The sequence below is a fragment of the Condylura cristata genome, unplaced genomic scaffold (assembly GCF_000260355.1).
Source record: "Condylura cristata isolate star-nosed mole 26May11 unplaced genomic scaffold, ConCri1.0 scaffold00001, whole genome shotgun sequence".
In the NCBI taxonomy this organism is placed as follows: domain Eukaryota; kingdom Metazoa; phylum Chordata; class Mammalia; order Eulipotyphla; family Talpidae; genus Condylura; species Condylura cristata.
The window spans coordinates 1,051,832-1,066,999 of NW_004567102.1; the positions used below are offsets into that span (position 1 = coordinate 1,051,832).

The following is a 15,168-nucleotide window of genomic DNA, read 5'->3' on the forward strand; positions in this document are numbered from 1 at the left end:
CTTTATTCCTCAGAGATGACCACCAGCAACTCGTTGTTCTGGTATCCCCAGAAGTGTCTTTAACCTCTCTGCGGTTATAATCAACTCAGGTAAATGGCCTTGGACAGTTTTACAGAATATTCCCAGGAATGAGTCCCCCCTAAGTCGTTAAAGTTTACACAGGGGTAGCTGGAAAACTCAAATACTTGGCTGAAAAAGCCATAGGCTCCAGGATTCCTCTGAGGTTTCAGGGCTGTTGTGCGTACAGCAACAGCATTAAAAGTGAATCTTCTCACTGGGAGTGAAAGTTCTCAGAGTCTGCCTCTAGGAAATGTGCTGACCTGCAGAAGAAATAAAAAGGTATAATAAGGCTTCAACGCAATTTGACCTCATCATTTGCCTCTAGCCACTCATGTCAGACCCCTTCCTATGGTTATACTGAAGATTCTAGATCCCCAAGGATTAGCGTTGAAGAGCCAACGTCAGCTTCCTCCCATAGATACTCCACTGGGCTGAAGAGGAAGCTGAAGGCCCTCCTCTTTCCTGCTCCAAATCCCAAAAGCTATGGCAGCTTAAATCACGCATTTCACCTCCGTTGAACCCTGTACTGAGCCTCTACCATCACCATCCCGACCCTCTCTCCAAAGGACCAGCAGGCAGAGAAACCGACAGAGATATTACCTCCTGAATAGCTGGACCCAGGGATGTAAGTGTAGCCTAGGAGAAGAAAATACCTGATTAGAGGACAGTGTTGTGGATGAAAGTATCTGGCAGAACTCACAGCAGAAGGGATAGCAATGGGATAATCAATCACAAACAGCAAGTGACAGATAAGAGTGGGAACAGCCCCCGGGCTCAGGGGCCTACTCACCGGAGAAGCGATTTCTCCGCCAGCTGAAAAAACCAAAAGAGAAGACGATGATGCCCAGGCCCAGGGTCACTGCAGACACAGAAACCTTCACTGTCTGGATCAGCGACAGTCCAGAAGCTGCAAAAATAGAAACTTCCTAGAACCAACCTCTGTGTTGCGTCCCAAAGCACGCAAATGTCACCTCTCCTGGCAGGGTCAGTGTGTCTATTGCACCCTCAAGGGTCTAGCAGGCACCAATCTGCTCCCAAGGAAACGGCCTTTCTGCAAAACCATCCCGTGGATAATTTGACTTCTAGAGTAACCAAGAGGCCGTCTCCTCAGAGGCAGCACTCCAGCTTTCAGATGCTGTCTCATACGGTGAGACCCTCAAGGTATCTTCTGTTCTTCCTTCACCCCAAAGGCACCTCACCAAGTAGCGAAGGGTTCCTCATCCCTGACGGAGTAGCGCTTGCTCCCTGACTTGTCCTGACTGAGTAGTTTGTTATAAAAATGTCTTTCCAACTTTTTGAATTCCCAGTGATTCCACCCCATGAGCACTTCTGTGTCCCCACCTGTTCACCTCCAGACTTTCCCTGTGTCCTTCCAGAACCTGCCTCCATGCCATTCCATAGCCCCCACTTCCCAGAACTAGTCTTATTCTGAACTGTGTCCCTCAGGGAAACCTTTCTCAGTGCTAAAATGAACATTCCACCACCAAAGGAAACTCCTGTGCCCGGTGTGAAGGAGACATTGCCAGAGAGGCCAGGTGAGCCCTCTGCTCCTCAAGTGCCCAACAGTGTGAGTCCACTAGGGCGGCCTGGTCTCAGCAGCCAGCCTGGGATTCAGTTCCCTGACTCTCTGTAGACACCCTTCCTCTTCCTCATTTCTTACTCTTTTCTAAGAACTGCCCTTATTTCCTTTAACTTCTTCCCGTCCTGGGGCTCAAGCAATGGTGATGGTTCCTTGTTTATCAGCCCCCAAGGACACACACCAAATTGGCCCCCAGTCATGGCTTTTCCCTCCTTCATAAAGCAGCTGAAATTCAGTACCACACCCGCAGCAAGAGAAAGACCCCTTTCTTCTGCAACTTTCTTTCTCTAATTCCCTTTTCTGTGCTGACAACATGATAGTCAGACTCTGAATATCTTAGAACACTGCATCGTAATTTTTGGTTCTGAAAATGCAGTCACCTAGTCATATCCCCTTTTCAGGACAGACATTCCCCCTGCACCTTCAGGCAAGCACTTGGCATCAACCACACCACCATAGCAATTACGGTAACTAACTCCTTCAGGCCTGTATCCCATTGCCCTGTCTTCTCATAACCCTCCCTAAGTTCTTCCAGATTCACACTCGTTCTCAGCCTCTTCATCTCCACACATTCCATGGACCTATCCATGCCTTGCTCTCTGCCTTTTGGAATTCTGTTTGAACCGCCCATACACTAGCTCTCTGTTTTAACCCTAATCCCTCCCACCAGCCATGCACTTACTCCAGTACTGAAGGATGGGCTCAGGACTCCCAACGTGCTCCACCACACAACTGTAGGTGTCCCCATAAGAGGGGGATGTGGCTAAGTAGGATACGGTCTGGTAGGTCCAGTCTCCATTGGGCTGGGCGATCTTGGGGGCATTGCTGTGAGGGAGGATAGGTTCCCCATTCTTCCTCCACATGATGGTCACATCAGATGGATAGAAGCCCCACACGTAGCAGGCCAGCATCACGGATTCTCTCGTGTTAAAAGGAGTGGTTTTGGCTATTTGCACGGATGGTGGCCCTGCACAGAGGAGAGCATGTGTGTGAGGAAGGCCACCCGGGGTCTCTTTTCCAGCCTCGTCCCTTGTCTACTTCGATTTTTCATGGATTTTCCACACCTGCCCCCCACCCCATCCTATTCCGTCCTACAACTCATCAGAACCAGAGGTTAGAATTTATTCCAGTTTCGTTCTTTCTTTTCTCCCATTCCATTACTGTGTCTTCCTTTCTTAGCTCCAAAATTATGTTTGATCACAATAAATAGAAGACCGAATGGCACTGAAAGCTGTTTCAGAAGTCACTGTATTCAGTTTCCAGCACAAAAGCTAGGCAGTTGCCCAGAGTTGTAAGATGCATTTGCAAAGGTAGAAAAAGATTTCTTTCCTCAAATCTGGGTTGACAGGGCCCTCCCTGGTGGCGCAGTGGGTTAAAGCGCAGTACTAAGAAGCTTAAGTCACTTCAGCATGAGTTCGATCCCCGCCTGCTCTGGAGGAGATCCACATGATGCAGCAGACCTCTCCTGCCCGCCCGCTGCTCCCCTCAGCAGTGTACTTCGTCAGTCTGCCTATTCTGCTCCCCACTCTGTCTCTGGTGAATCCTCTCACCCTCTGCATCTCTGGCCTGTACCCCAGTTCTGTATGAATAAATAAATCTTTAAAAAAAAAATCTGGGCTGACAAATTAATATGCTAAACCAAGATTCTTTTCTTGGATAGTTTAAGGAAATAAGCCTAACTTACACCATCTCTTAAATTTGGATGAGTTTAGTCCAACTTCATGAGATTGTTCATGTCATCATCTTTCACTAGTTTATACTCCTAGGAAACCCTCCTGATTGCTTCTACCTTTATCCTTTTCAAGCAAAATGTTAAATAAAAATCTAAGGAATCATGTTAAAAATGCAGAATGTTAAATAAAATGTTAAAGCAAAATGTTAAATAAAAAATCTAAAGAATCATGTTAAAATGCAGATTCCCTAGCCTGCATCCCCAGACATTCTTATTCCATTTCTTAATTTTAACAAACATCTTCCCCAAGCAATTGTGAGAAAGAATGCTCTGAAATCACATCTTAAGACACACTGCTTTGTTCTATGAGGTTCTTCAAGTTTTCTTTAACCCATCTCAAGTTTTCTTTAACCCATGTTCAGTGCAAAGGGTTAAAGGCAAGAGAGCAAGGTAGTCAAAACCTTCCTGGGGGCTTTTCCAAATATTCCCATGCGTGGGCCCTTCCCAGACTTTGAACAACAGCACCTGAGATAAAGAAACACGAGCAATTCAGGAAAAGCCACTCTGGTTATTCTGACAGGGCCCTGGCAGAACGTGGTGGTGCACCCTAGAATGCCTAGGTAGGAGGACAATGCTTACTGCCCCCCGCCCCAAGCAGCTCCTCACAGTCCCAAGCAGCCCCTTCTTAAGTAGCTAGCCGGCTATTTTATTCCTGCTTCACCCCCCTCAGCCCTCTTGTTTCCCCCAGAAGGTCACCCTCAGGGTGACCTCATTTCACAATGCAGCTTCACATATTTTGTACTTCTTTCCTGCCCAAATCTCAAATCCCCTGCCTGTTGAGGATGTGCTTGCTCCCTCTCCTACCTATACTCCCTAATAAGCCCCCGCTCTCCTTACTTATCCTGTGGGTCAGTGATTCCCAGAAATCCTGGGTGTGTATGGCACAGTCCTTGAGCCCATTGGACAAGCGCTGGAGAAAGTTATCATCATTGTTGAGGTAAGTTGCGATGGAAGCAGCCAATGAATACAGTGTCCCAAATTCACAAGGGCTCATTTGGCCCATATCTGGATCCCAGCAGGTCAGCAAATCCTTGTTGAAGGAAATACAGTATGTGAAATCACTGGGAGTCCCATCATCATCCAGCACACAGGTGCTTTCCACGTGGGTGACAAAGGCACCTACAGGAGACAGAGAGGGGCGGGGGTTAGAGCCTGGGCCAGAAGCCCAGCCAGTGAGCAGACCACAGTTTCCCTTCCTGGGCAGCAGGTACTGACCAGGATCCTGCACTGGAGTCTCTAAGAACTTGGACCAAGGGAAGTAATGTTGCAAGCAGAAAAGTATTGAGCTCCTATTTCCTTTTTATGTGGCTCTAAGCATGGAGACAGGAGTAGTTCAAGACTATCAGCCTGTTTAAATATGATGATTTATCCAGGATGAGACTTTCCTCTGGCAAATTATTGAGTGAGAAAAGGGGTTGAAGGAAAGAATCAGCCCCATATATTATTAAATATTCACTTTCTTCATATTTATGAAGCAGTTGCTATGGGCCCAGCAACTGTGCTTGTAGCTGGGATGCAGAAGTAAACAAGACACCTGTTTCGCTTGCCTCCTCCCAGCAGGAAATATATTTGCACAAATAGCTGTACAGCTTCATTATCATTAGCATTACTACAGTGTTACGGGAGTTTAGAAGGGGGAGATAAACATGCCTGGGTGTCTGAATCCAATCAATAGCATAGCCCCCTTCCCCAGAAACAAGAGGAAGGAATGTTCTTACCTGCTCGGGTGCAGCCCAGGCTGAGGCCCAGCAGCAGCGGCAGGAGTGCAGTCATACTCTGCTCTGGGAAATAGGGGGGTTCAGTCCCCTAAACCAGCTCTTGCAGAGACTTTGGGTCCTCCCCTGTGGCATAAGCTTGAGTAGATTAGATGAAGTCCAGGCAATAAGTGGAATATGGAGTTGTCTAGGTCCCTTGATCCCTACTCAGTGAGTGATATATAGTTTTTCAGCTCCTAGACAGGAAAGTTATTCCACATATACTCATTGAAGTCAGTGACCCAAACAGATATAGTCAGACTGGTGAGGTAGGCGGGAGCAAATATGGAAACCAATCACTGAGTGCCTCAGCCTAGCGTCATCAGTTACTAGGTAAGCCTCATTTTGCCCTAAGCTTTGGAGCTCTGCTAGTCTATTTTTCTTTTATTTTTTTTTTAAAGATTTATTTATTTGTGCATACAGAACTAGGGTATAGGCCAGAGGCTCAGGGGCGGTGAGAGGCTTCACCAGAGACAGAGTGGGGAGCAGAACAGACAGATCTACGAAGTACACTGCTGAGGGGAGCAGCGGGCCGGTCAGGAGAGGTCTGCCACGCCATGTGGTCACCTCCGGGGCAGGCGGGAATTGAACTCATGCGGAAGCGGCTTTAGATTCTCAGTGCTGTGCTTTAACCTGCTGCGCCACCAGGGAGGGCCCTGCTAGTCTATTTTTAATTCGTTTTCTGTGCAATAACTAGTCTGGAAGTGTATTTTCTTAGATCACTGGAGAGAATTTCCCAATATTTGCAGAATGCATTAGCCGGGACAGTCTCTGGTTTAACTGTTGTTTTCCAATGTCCCTAAACAGAGGGAGGGCACCTCCTCTTGTTCCTTCAGGGGAGGTTACTTAGAAGCTATTACATTACCCTTGCTGTGATCCGACACCCAGGAGACAGGTCCTTCTGGGGAAGGCAGCCAAGGGGTGCTAAGGAGGAAAGAGGCAAGGAGAAACAGCTTCAAACCAAGACTTCAGCTTAAGGGATGCAGTCCTGTTTCAGAAGTCAGGTCACAGACTTAGAAAATCTTTTCCTGGGCTCCAATTGTTTCTACTGTTCCAGACTGAGGAGCTTCATTTCCTCCTTGCTGATTTCTGGACGCAGGAAATCCTATCCGCCTACATACACTCTGAGTCATATGAGGGCAGACCACCTAATCCTCTTGATGAAGAGCTGATGACCAGCCAATGTCCAAAGCACATCTGTCTCCCCCCAAATCATAACTCCCCTGTGTGTTTCCCTCTCTGGTCCAATCTGTCTGGAGTAGGTTCATGCATTATGAAGCCACTAAAATAATGAGAAAGTTTCCCTACTTTTTCCCCCTCCAGACACATTTTAAATGGCAATACATTCTTCTACCCGTTGAGAACTATACAATTAATAGATTTTCTTTTCCATTGTAGATTTAAAACCTTATTTTTTTTTTTTCCTACTCAGCAGCCTTCAAAGATGCCTATCCTCACCCACCTGAGTTTTGGAAAGTTGTTGGATTTGATTTAATAATGAAAGAGGATTAAGAGGGAATCCCTTGATACCACACTGATCTATCCTCCCCCAAAGTACCTGACCTCAAAAGAATCTGATTATTTATGAAAAAAAAATGTAAAGGCAATAAAGAAAGAACCAAAAGTGAATAAAGGATGAGATCAGAAATGAAAGCTTTGCTATTGCAACTAAGTGAGATGGCCCAGAGCACCACCATGTTTCAAGGCCACCCCATACCTCCACTGAGCCTCAGTCGTAAGATTGTTCTATATGCTAACTTTGCCAGTGAACCATCAGTGTGTTGGAGAGAGTAGAAGATGGGATGCGGAGTCCCAAAGTGGAGCGGCTTTGCAACAGGTAGCATGCTAAGTAAGCCCTTTACATGCTACCTCGTTTAATCTTAAAGGTCTGCTCATTGTCCTCACTTTATAGTTTCAAAAACAGGTCCAAAGAGTCCTAGCCAAAGTCTAGGGATATTGAAGCCTTTTTACACACAACTCCCAAAGGTACACAGACACACACACTCACAGCTGAGTGTGCCTACATCCACTGCATCCTGGGACTAGGATGATCCCCATAAAGGTAGTTAGTGGTGGCCTCCACTAAGAAAGGAAACCAGAGCTCACCCAGCCCATCCAAGTCTTATCTTTCTGTTCTGAGTTCCTTCTACTGGTCTTAGAACCAATATCGCTTCCACTTTCTCTTTGTATGCTCTCAAAACTGAATTCTCTTACACATACACACACGTCCCCTTTACATCCTCCTCTCCTTTCTAATCTCACAGGAACCAGTTTTGGGAGGGTGGTGTTTTCAATATCTGCAAAGCCTGTTCTCACACAAATGCTTATCCTATGTCCCTAACCACAGACCCACATGCTGAGGCTGAACACAATGGCCTCTCGTGTTTAGGTCTTTGCTCTGGTAGTCAAAGGAGATGTGAAACCTTTTGTGAAGCAGCGGTAGGAAATGTGAAAGATTTCGCTTCTCTATTATTGAGAAAGTAGGTGCTTTTTAGACTAAAGCTGCACAGAAAACCCTAGAGACCTGTGCTCAGTAGAGCACTGTCTTCCTTTCCCTCTTCTCCTAACCATATTTTTTTCCCAATATATCTTGTCCTCTACTTCCAGTCAACCCAAAAGATTATCTTAGTTGCTCTGTCCATTGTTGGTGATTTGATAAATATTTAGGTAGAAGTTAGGGATCCCTAGCCAGCTTCCTACCTACTGTCCCCTTTTTCCTGCCACTGTGCAAGTACCCAAAGAGTAAGTCCTCTCCTTAGCCCTTTGCTCTTCCTCTAGACTGATCACCACATGCCAGTAGTGGACCAACCTGGTGTTCATGTACAAAGCTCTCAGGAACTATCTGGGTAGAAAATATAGACTCTGCCCCCCACATCGTTCACTTATTGGTCAGTTGGGGAGTGAGAGTAAACATGAATAAAGAGTTTATAAAAAAAAAAAAAGGCAATAAAGCCAGAGGACATAAAGGAGAAGTCATGTGGGTGTGGTAGACAAGGAGGCCTCTCCATTCACAGGGCCTGTAGGTGAGCCTTGTGGGTTCAGTTCATGTTGGAGAAGAGGAAGGCAGTTGGCGTCACAGTCCAGGCACACAGTTCTACAAACATGGCAATGGGATGAAGGCCTGGCTAAATAAGAAACTAATAATGCTGCCAACATTGCACTTTAAAGGAAGCGTGGTCTCATGTTTTTCTTGAGAGTTTGGCCGTAATAATAAATCTCTTCTGTGTATGTCCTAACTTCCCTGCAAGTTCTTATGTTCCTCTTCTGGACAGATGGTTTTAACTCAATTTTATAAACACAAAAATATTGTTCAACTCGTCAATCACAAATAGCGTGAGACCACACTTGTGACTTCCTTAAAAATTACACCTGCCAGGATTATGTTACTTTCAGTCTGTCCAACCTCACCCTCCACACCATCCCCATCTCTCCTCGGCCTCCCTCTCCTCACTAGATCCTGATCCTTGGGTAATTCCTTCATCGTGCTTCCTTTCTGCAGCTAAATTATTTCAACTACTAGGGGATAGCCTATCTGATTTGTTACTACAACTCTTGAATGTTATTATTTCTGCCAAGAGAAAGTGGAAGTAAAGGGAAGTTAGTGGTTGCCCAGAGTTACACCTAAGTCTTAGATTCAGGTTGACTCCTAAGAGTCAATTTGAAAATTGCTGATAATTTATGGTGACAATAAAAACTATCACATATGAAAGAATATGAATTCTCACATAAGAATTTTATGATAATGGCCCTCCCTGGTGGAGTAGTGGGTTAAAGTGCAGCACTGCAAGCTTATTGCAGCCGCTTCAGTACTAGTTCGATCCCCAGGGAGGGAGGTGACCCACATGGTGCGCAGACCTCTCCTGACCTGCCCACTGCTCCCCTCAGTGTACTTTATTGATCTGCCTGCTGCTTCTCACTCTGTCTCTTGTGAATCCTCTCCCTGCCCCTGTGCCTCTGGCCTGTACCCCAGTTCTGTATGAATAAATAACTGTTAAAAAAAAAGAATTTTATGATAACTATTAAAGTACCTAAAAGGAAGCCTTCAAGAAATGAAAAGAGATACCATATTCATAAATGGAGCATCCTAACATGTGAAGAAAGTCTATTTCTCCCCAGATCATTAATATAAACACTTTTCCAACCAAAATATAAAAGGATTTTGGAAGAATTTGATGTACTGATTTTCAAATGTACACAGAATAATGCCTATGAATATGTCACACAATTTTAATAAAAATGAGCAATGTGAACTTTGGGGGACAAAGAAATGGAAACTAGCCCTACCAGACACTAAAATATATTAAAAAGCCATAATAATGTGATACAGACATAGGAACTGGCAAACCAAGGAAATTGAAAAATTCAAAGATAAATCCAAGCATGTAGAGGAACTTGGTATTAAATCCCTGGGAATAAGTGGAATATTTGGTAAATAGTATTAAGAAGATCAGTTTACTCTTTGGAGGAAAGAAAGTTATATCCTCACTCATACGATGTAAAAAAAAATTCCAGATCAATAAAGATCTAAATTTTTTTTTTAAATAATGCTATTAGGAACACTTATTGGGATATAATATATGTCTAGGTAAATATAAGACCAAAAAAAAATTATTTATCAGAAAAGAAGGAATTATCTTATGAAAAGCCCTTGAGTTTCTTCCTTTCCAAATTATAGCCACTATCTCAAAACTATTTAGAGAAGATACATCATCCTAAAATGATCTCAACTAATAAATACATGAAAATTAGAATAAAATGATTTTATGGAATGTAAGTGAAAATAATCTGCCTACATTAATATATTATGTAATATGATATATAATTTTAAATTTATAGGTTTATAATTATAAATTTAAATAAAGAAAAGATACTGACACAGGAACTGACAAACCAAGGAAATTGAGTGACTATCCCTGTAACTTCTATTATCTTAGAGCTTTATATACTGAAACTGGTCCAAAAACTTTTAAAATATTCTCATTGATAAAATGGAATACCACCATGTCACCTTATATTCCAGCAAAAAATTGCAACTTTGCTTCCTTCGGGTTGGAAATGATTTCTTAAAATCATAAAAAACATAAGCCATAAGGGTTTTCGGCTGTCAAAATCAAGTAATTCTATTCAGAGAAGGAACTGTATACAAGTTTAACTGAGCGAAGCAAACTGAAAGAAAGCATTTGCAATCCTTATACTGATAAGTATACTGACTTCAGAAAATATATAAGAAATCCCCACAAATTTACAAGAAAATTGCATTTTCAAAATAGACAAAAGATATGAATCAGCAGCTTACAGAAGACAACCTATGAAAAGATGCTTGGCTTCACTAGTAATGAGAAAAAAGCAAATTAATTAAAACAAAATACCACTTCCCGCCCATATTGCCAGCATTTAAAAGTCAAATAATGTCAAGTGTTTGTTGATGACATTAAAAGAAAACTAGAATTACCATGCTGTGTTGGTAGGAGTATTCGCCTGTTTATCAGCCGTGAATTATAAGAAATTATGAATTCATTGGGTGAAAAAACAAGCACAGGAAACAAAGCAACCTGTTCTTGAGAGGAAAGTCTTGAGAGGGTAAATGTGTTGAGAGGAACGTGTTCTAGGTCTCAGAGGAGTTCAGTGCAGATCAGTGAGGGTTGGAGGATTAGGGCTATGTTCATATAAGAGGGGAGGTTGGATCGACAGCAATGGTTACTGTGAAAGAAAACTTATCAGAATAAAAAAGGCATTTGGTGAGAGGAAGAAACCTGGGCAAATGCCCTAAAGTGAAGACAGACGTGATATTGTCAAAGAAAAATGGCTAAACAGGTTTATTTTAAAATGGGATTTCTTCTAGAGAGAGTGGGTAATATCTTTAATTAGGAAAGAGTCATTACACTACAGAGGATCCCGAATGCTTCTCAAGCATTGTGAGGGACACCACAGGATGCATAACAAGAGGCATTAGACCTAAGCCCATCATTTCACAAGTGAGGAATTTGAGACTCAGAGGGAATGGGATTAGTTTAAGGTCACACAGCAAAGTAAAAAATAGTTTTAACTGGTAAGCAATTTATAGATATATTGGAAAATAGAAATCGGGAAGAACTAGGGAACACTAGAGACAGAAGTGGAAACAGAAAGACATCTCAAAGGGAGAAAACAGTCTATGAAGTTTGATTCAGAGTAGGTCCAGAAGAGAAAGCAGGTGATGCTAAGTTTCCCTGGGAAAATTCTCACTGCTATTGAGTGCCTTTAGTCTGTACTAAACATTATTCTAAACTTTCTAGAGATATTAATTTATTTAAGTTTCACAATAGCCATTAAGATGGACACCACAGTTACCATCATCTTTTTACAGAAAATGATAAGGAAGCACAGAGTGGTCAAATAACTTGCCCAAGGATACACAGCTGAAATTTGACTGTCACAATTGAACTCCCAGAAGTCTGGTTCCAGAGCCCATGTTTTGTTTTGTTTCGTTTAAAGAGGAAATGAGGGTCCTCCCTGGTGAGTCAAAGTGCAATGAGTTAAAGTGCAGTGCTACGAAGCTAACAGCCTGAGTTCAATCCCCAGCCAGGGGGTGATCCACATGGTGCTGCAGACCTCTCCTGTCTCGCCCACTGCTCCCCTCAGCAGTGTATTTTGTCAATCTGCCTGTTCTGCTCCCTTCTTTGTCTCTGTGAATCTTCTCATCACCCCTGCACCTCTGGCCTATACCCAGTTCTGTGTACATAAATAAATAAACCTTTTTTTTTTTTTAAATGGGAAATGAAGTTCCAGAGATAATGGACTAGTGCAGATCTGAGGCATTCTTATAGATCATTCTAAATACTTCAGTTTTTACTCTGACAAGAAAAGTCATTAAAGGGTTTTGAACTGATGGGTGATCTAACAAGTGATAGTCCTATTTGACTTTTGAAAAGACCAGTACAGCTGTGGTATACAGAATAGAGCAATACTGAAAATGCTGTAGAATATGGGGAATACTGTAGAAGAGCAGGGGTAGAAGATGGAGGGATGATTAAAAAGCATTGCAGGCCCTCCCTGGTGGTGCAGCAGGTTAAAGCACAGCACTAAGTAGCTAAAGCCACTTGCGCATGAGTTTGATCCCCGCCTGCCCCAGAGGAGATCCACATGTGGCTGACCTCTCCTGACCCGCCCACTGCTCCCCTCAGCAGTGTACTTCGTGGATCTGCCTGTTCTGCTCCCCACTCTGTCTGTCTCTGGTGAAGCCTCTCGCCGCCCCTGAGCCTCTGGCCTGTACCCCAGTTCTGTATGCACAAATAAATAAATCTTTTTTAAAAAAGCACTGCATTTACTCTCTGGATTTCTTTATTTTACACTCCAGATCCAATTCATCAGCAAATCCTGTCGGTGCAAACTTTACCACTTTCTCCCACATGGATTCCCTCAGTCTGATCATTACTGTTACATGGGTAATGGCAGTGGCTCCAGAACCAACACTCTTGACCAATAAATGTGCTGTTCTTAGAAATGAGATGGTTCAGGGGGCACAAGTGTCAGCACTGTGAAGCTCTCCACAGTCACTGCAGCAGGAATTCCAGTCCCTCCCCCCTTCCTCCGCCCCCTCCCCCCTAGCCAGGGAGGTGACCCACATGGCACAGCAGACCTCTCCTGTCTGGTTGGCTGCTCCCCTGGGTAGTGTATTTCAGTCAATCTGCCTGCCTGTTTTGCTTTCCAATCTGTCTCTGGTGAAGCCTCTCACCACCACCCCCAATATACACACACCTCTGGCCTACACCCCAACTCTTGTATGCATAAATAAATAAATATTTTTTTAAAAAATAAAAAGAAATGTGATGGTTCAGAGAAGGTGTCAGCCTCTGGGAAGAATTGGATTAGATTAGATTTTGGTACAACAGAAGAACAGACTCCCTCACCATTGCTAGTGAGGTCATTTTACTCTTAACCATGATGCTACCCCTTCCTCCAAAGCAAACCCCTGAACCTAAGCAAGCAAACAAGCCCAGGTAAGACAATTCCCACCCAGGCATGTGCCCCATCCCACCCCACTCATCCAGGGTAGTCATAGTCTCCTAGGACAGTCCACTCAGGCCAAAACCAGCTTGTGTGAGCAGCATCCAAGCTGCTCACACCTCAAGAGCTTGATTACAGTTTTCAAGAACTGACATGACTGAGCTGAATGGCATCCCTCACTCCTGAGTTCTTATTTTCCCAGCTATGCTGAAGGTGAAAGAGAGTTACAGATTTCTCAAGGCAAACTATATTAGGTATAAACATTTTCGCAAACTATAAAGTGTGAAAAACAGACAAGAGTTTTCTTCACTGTTACATAAACAGATTATCAGAAAGAAGCTCTGCCTTTTCTTCTCACATTTTTTGCACAAACTGATAGGAGTAAAAGCTGTCATGTGGTGCTGAGACCAGGATGGGAGTCCAGGGAGGAGTCAGGGGGTTCCCATTTCCCTCCTGACTGAGGAGGTTAAGGCGTGTTGGGTTTAGAATGACAACCCACTGTGGCTGAGATAACCAGGAACAAATACCATGAGTTAAGAAAGAAGTCACACCTATGCTAAGGAAACAGATTTATTGTCTGGAATGTGATTGTGATAGGAACGTCACCCCTGGATGCAAGTCCAGGCACAGCAGAGCCCCCAGCTGAGAAACCTGTATACACACACACACACACACACACCGCACCACACACACACACACCACATACATACACTGGGGGGGTACCAGGAACATCCACTCTGAAGGCAAGATCCTGGACTGACATGAGAATCTGTGCACCTCCTGCTTGGATGGTCAGAACTGTTGGCATCAGATTCTGGTAGGAAGAATCAGCCTAGGAGAGAGAGAGAAGGATGAAGAGAGATTCCAGGGGGACCACCCTCCTGCCCAAAGGCCCCCCACTGCCTGCAGCACACCCTGCAGAAGTTAATCTCTCCTTATTCCTAAATCATCTCCATGCACCCTTCCTATCCTAGACCCCCAAGTCTCTCCATTCCCCCTCAAAGTTATTCTTGTGACCTCTAACTATGTGCATGTGTGACCCCATGATGCCCAACACAAGCCTCCCCAACCAAAGCCTAAGGATCCTGATATCTTGTCCCTGCCACAGGAGAGTCCTGCTGTGCCCACCATGTATCTGGCCTGGACCACTGGATCTGGCTCCCAGAGCTTGCCCAACCTCCAGGTCCCTGACGTACCACCAGCACAAGGCCTTTGGAAGTAGATGATGAGGATTAAGCCAACTATGATGCCAAGCACACCCAAGGCAAAGGCCACCCCACACAGCACATTTTCCAGGAGATCTGAGGGCAATGCATTTCTGGGGACTGGAAAAGAAAAGAAAAGCCAGTCAGCCTGGAGACTGGGCTAGGCAACCACCCACCCAAGGGAATGATGTGGGTGTCTGGGATGACAAAGAAGAAACTAAAGCATGGAAACTTGAGGTTGTCTCCAAGTGAGAATGAACTACATGAGGTCCAAGTTAAGAGAAAAAGCCCTCCCTTGGGTCTATTTCTTTTTACCTCCCCCTCACCCCCCCTTCCCGCAAGAACCAGGTTTCCAGGGAGAAGGGTCTCACCCCAATAGGCAATTGCTGTGTAGCTGTCAATCTCATGAGTCACGCTGCAGGAGTAGAGGTCATAGGCTGCTGGTGTGAAGTTTAAGTAAGAAAAGGCCTGGAAGCTGAGTCCGTCAACAGCTGAGATAAAAGGCCCCGTTCCCTCCACAGGGACCGAATTATGCTGCCAGTTCACCGTCAACGTGGGTGGGAAGAGATTACTGATGTAACAGACCAATGTATTGGGCTTGCCAAGCTCCAGGGGCTTCAGCGTGAATACCTCAGCAATAGGGATCCCTGGAGGAGAGGGGGTAGAGGGGTGAGAGGAGGCCCAGGGAAAGAAACCCCTCGTTAAGCTGGTACCCCTGTGTTTGAAGGAAGCCAGAGACAGAGTCAATGGGAACAGGCTGGGTGAGAAGAGATGAAGGAGGAATTAGGGCTCCGAGGCAGGTCTTATTCCAGGGAAGACCCACAGCTGGAGCCAGGGGCAGAGCCCCATCCA

General features: G+C 44.6%; 2 protein-coding genes across 3 annotated transcripts in view; both read right to left on the reverse strand.

The window, feature by feature from the left end:
- LOC101632460 (HLA class II histocompatibility antigen, DM beta chain) overlaps positions 1 to 15,168 on the reverse strand; it is a 27,820-nt gene continuing 12,652 nt past the window's right edge. Inside the window, exons 2-7 of one of the 2 annotated variants that reach the window (XM_012721727.1) lie at positions 5,090 to 5,322; positions 4,209 to 4,490; positions 2,322 to 2,606; positions 851 to 967; positions 661 to 696; positions 1 to 320 (exon numbers count right to left, since the gene is read on the reverse strand). In XM_012721727.1, the coding sequence (XP_012577181.1) occupies positions 304 to 320; positions 661 to 696; positions 851 to 967; positions 2,322 to 2,606; positions 4,209 to 4,490; positions 5,090 to 5,144 (792 nt within the window). In that variant the 5' untranslated portion in view covers positions 5,145 to 5,322 and the 3' untranslated portion in view covers positions 1 to 303. Of the gene's footprint in view, positions 321 to 660; positions 697 to 850; positions 968 to 2,321; positions 2,607 to 4,208; positions 4,491 to 5,089; positions 5,336 to 15,168 lie in introns of those variants that run through there. The other variant, XM_012721723.1, reaches the window with a different exon arrangement.
- LOC101632690 (HLA class II histocompatibility antigen, DM alpha chain) overlaps positions 13,676 to 15,168 on the reverse strand; it is a 16,393-nt gene continuing 14,900 nt past the window's right edge. Inside the window, exons 5-7 of the mRNA XM_012726289.1 lie at positions 14,688 to 14,963; positions 14,308 to 14,436; positions 13,676 to 13,943 (exon numbers count right to left, since the gene is read on the reverse strand). Coding sequence (XP_012581743.1) covers positions 13,939 to 13,943; positions 14,308 to 14,436; positions 14,688 to 14,963 — 410 coding nt within the window. The 3' untranslated portion in view covers positions 13,676 to 13,938. The remainder of the gene's footprint in view (positions 13,944 to 14,307; positions 14,437 to 14,687; positions 14,964 to 15,168) is intronic.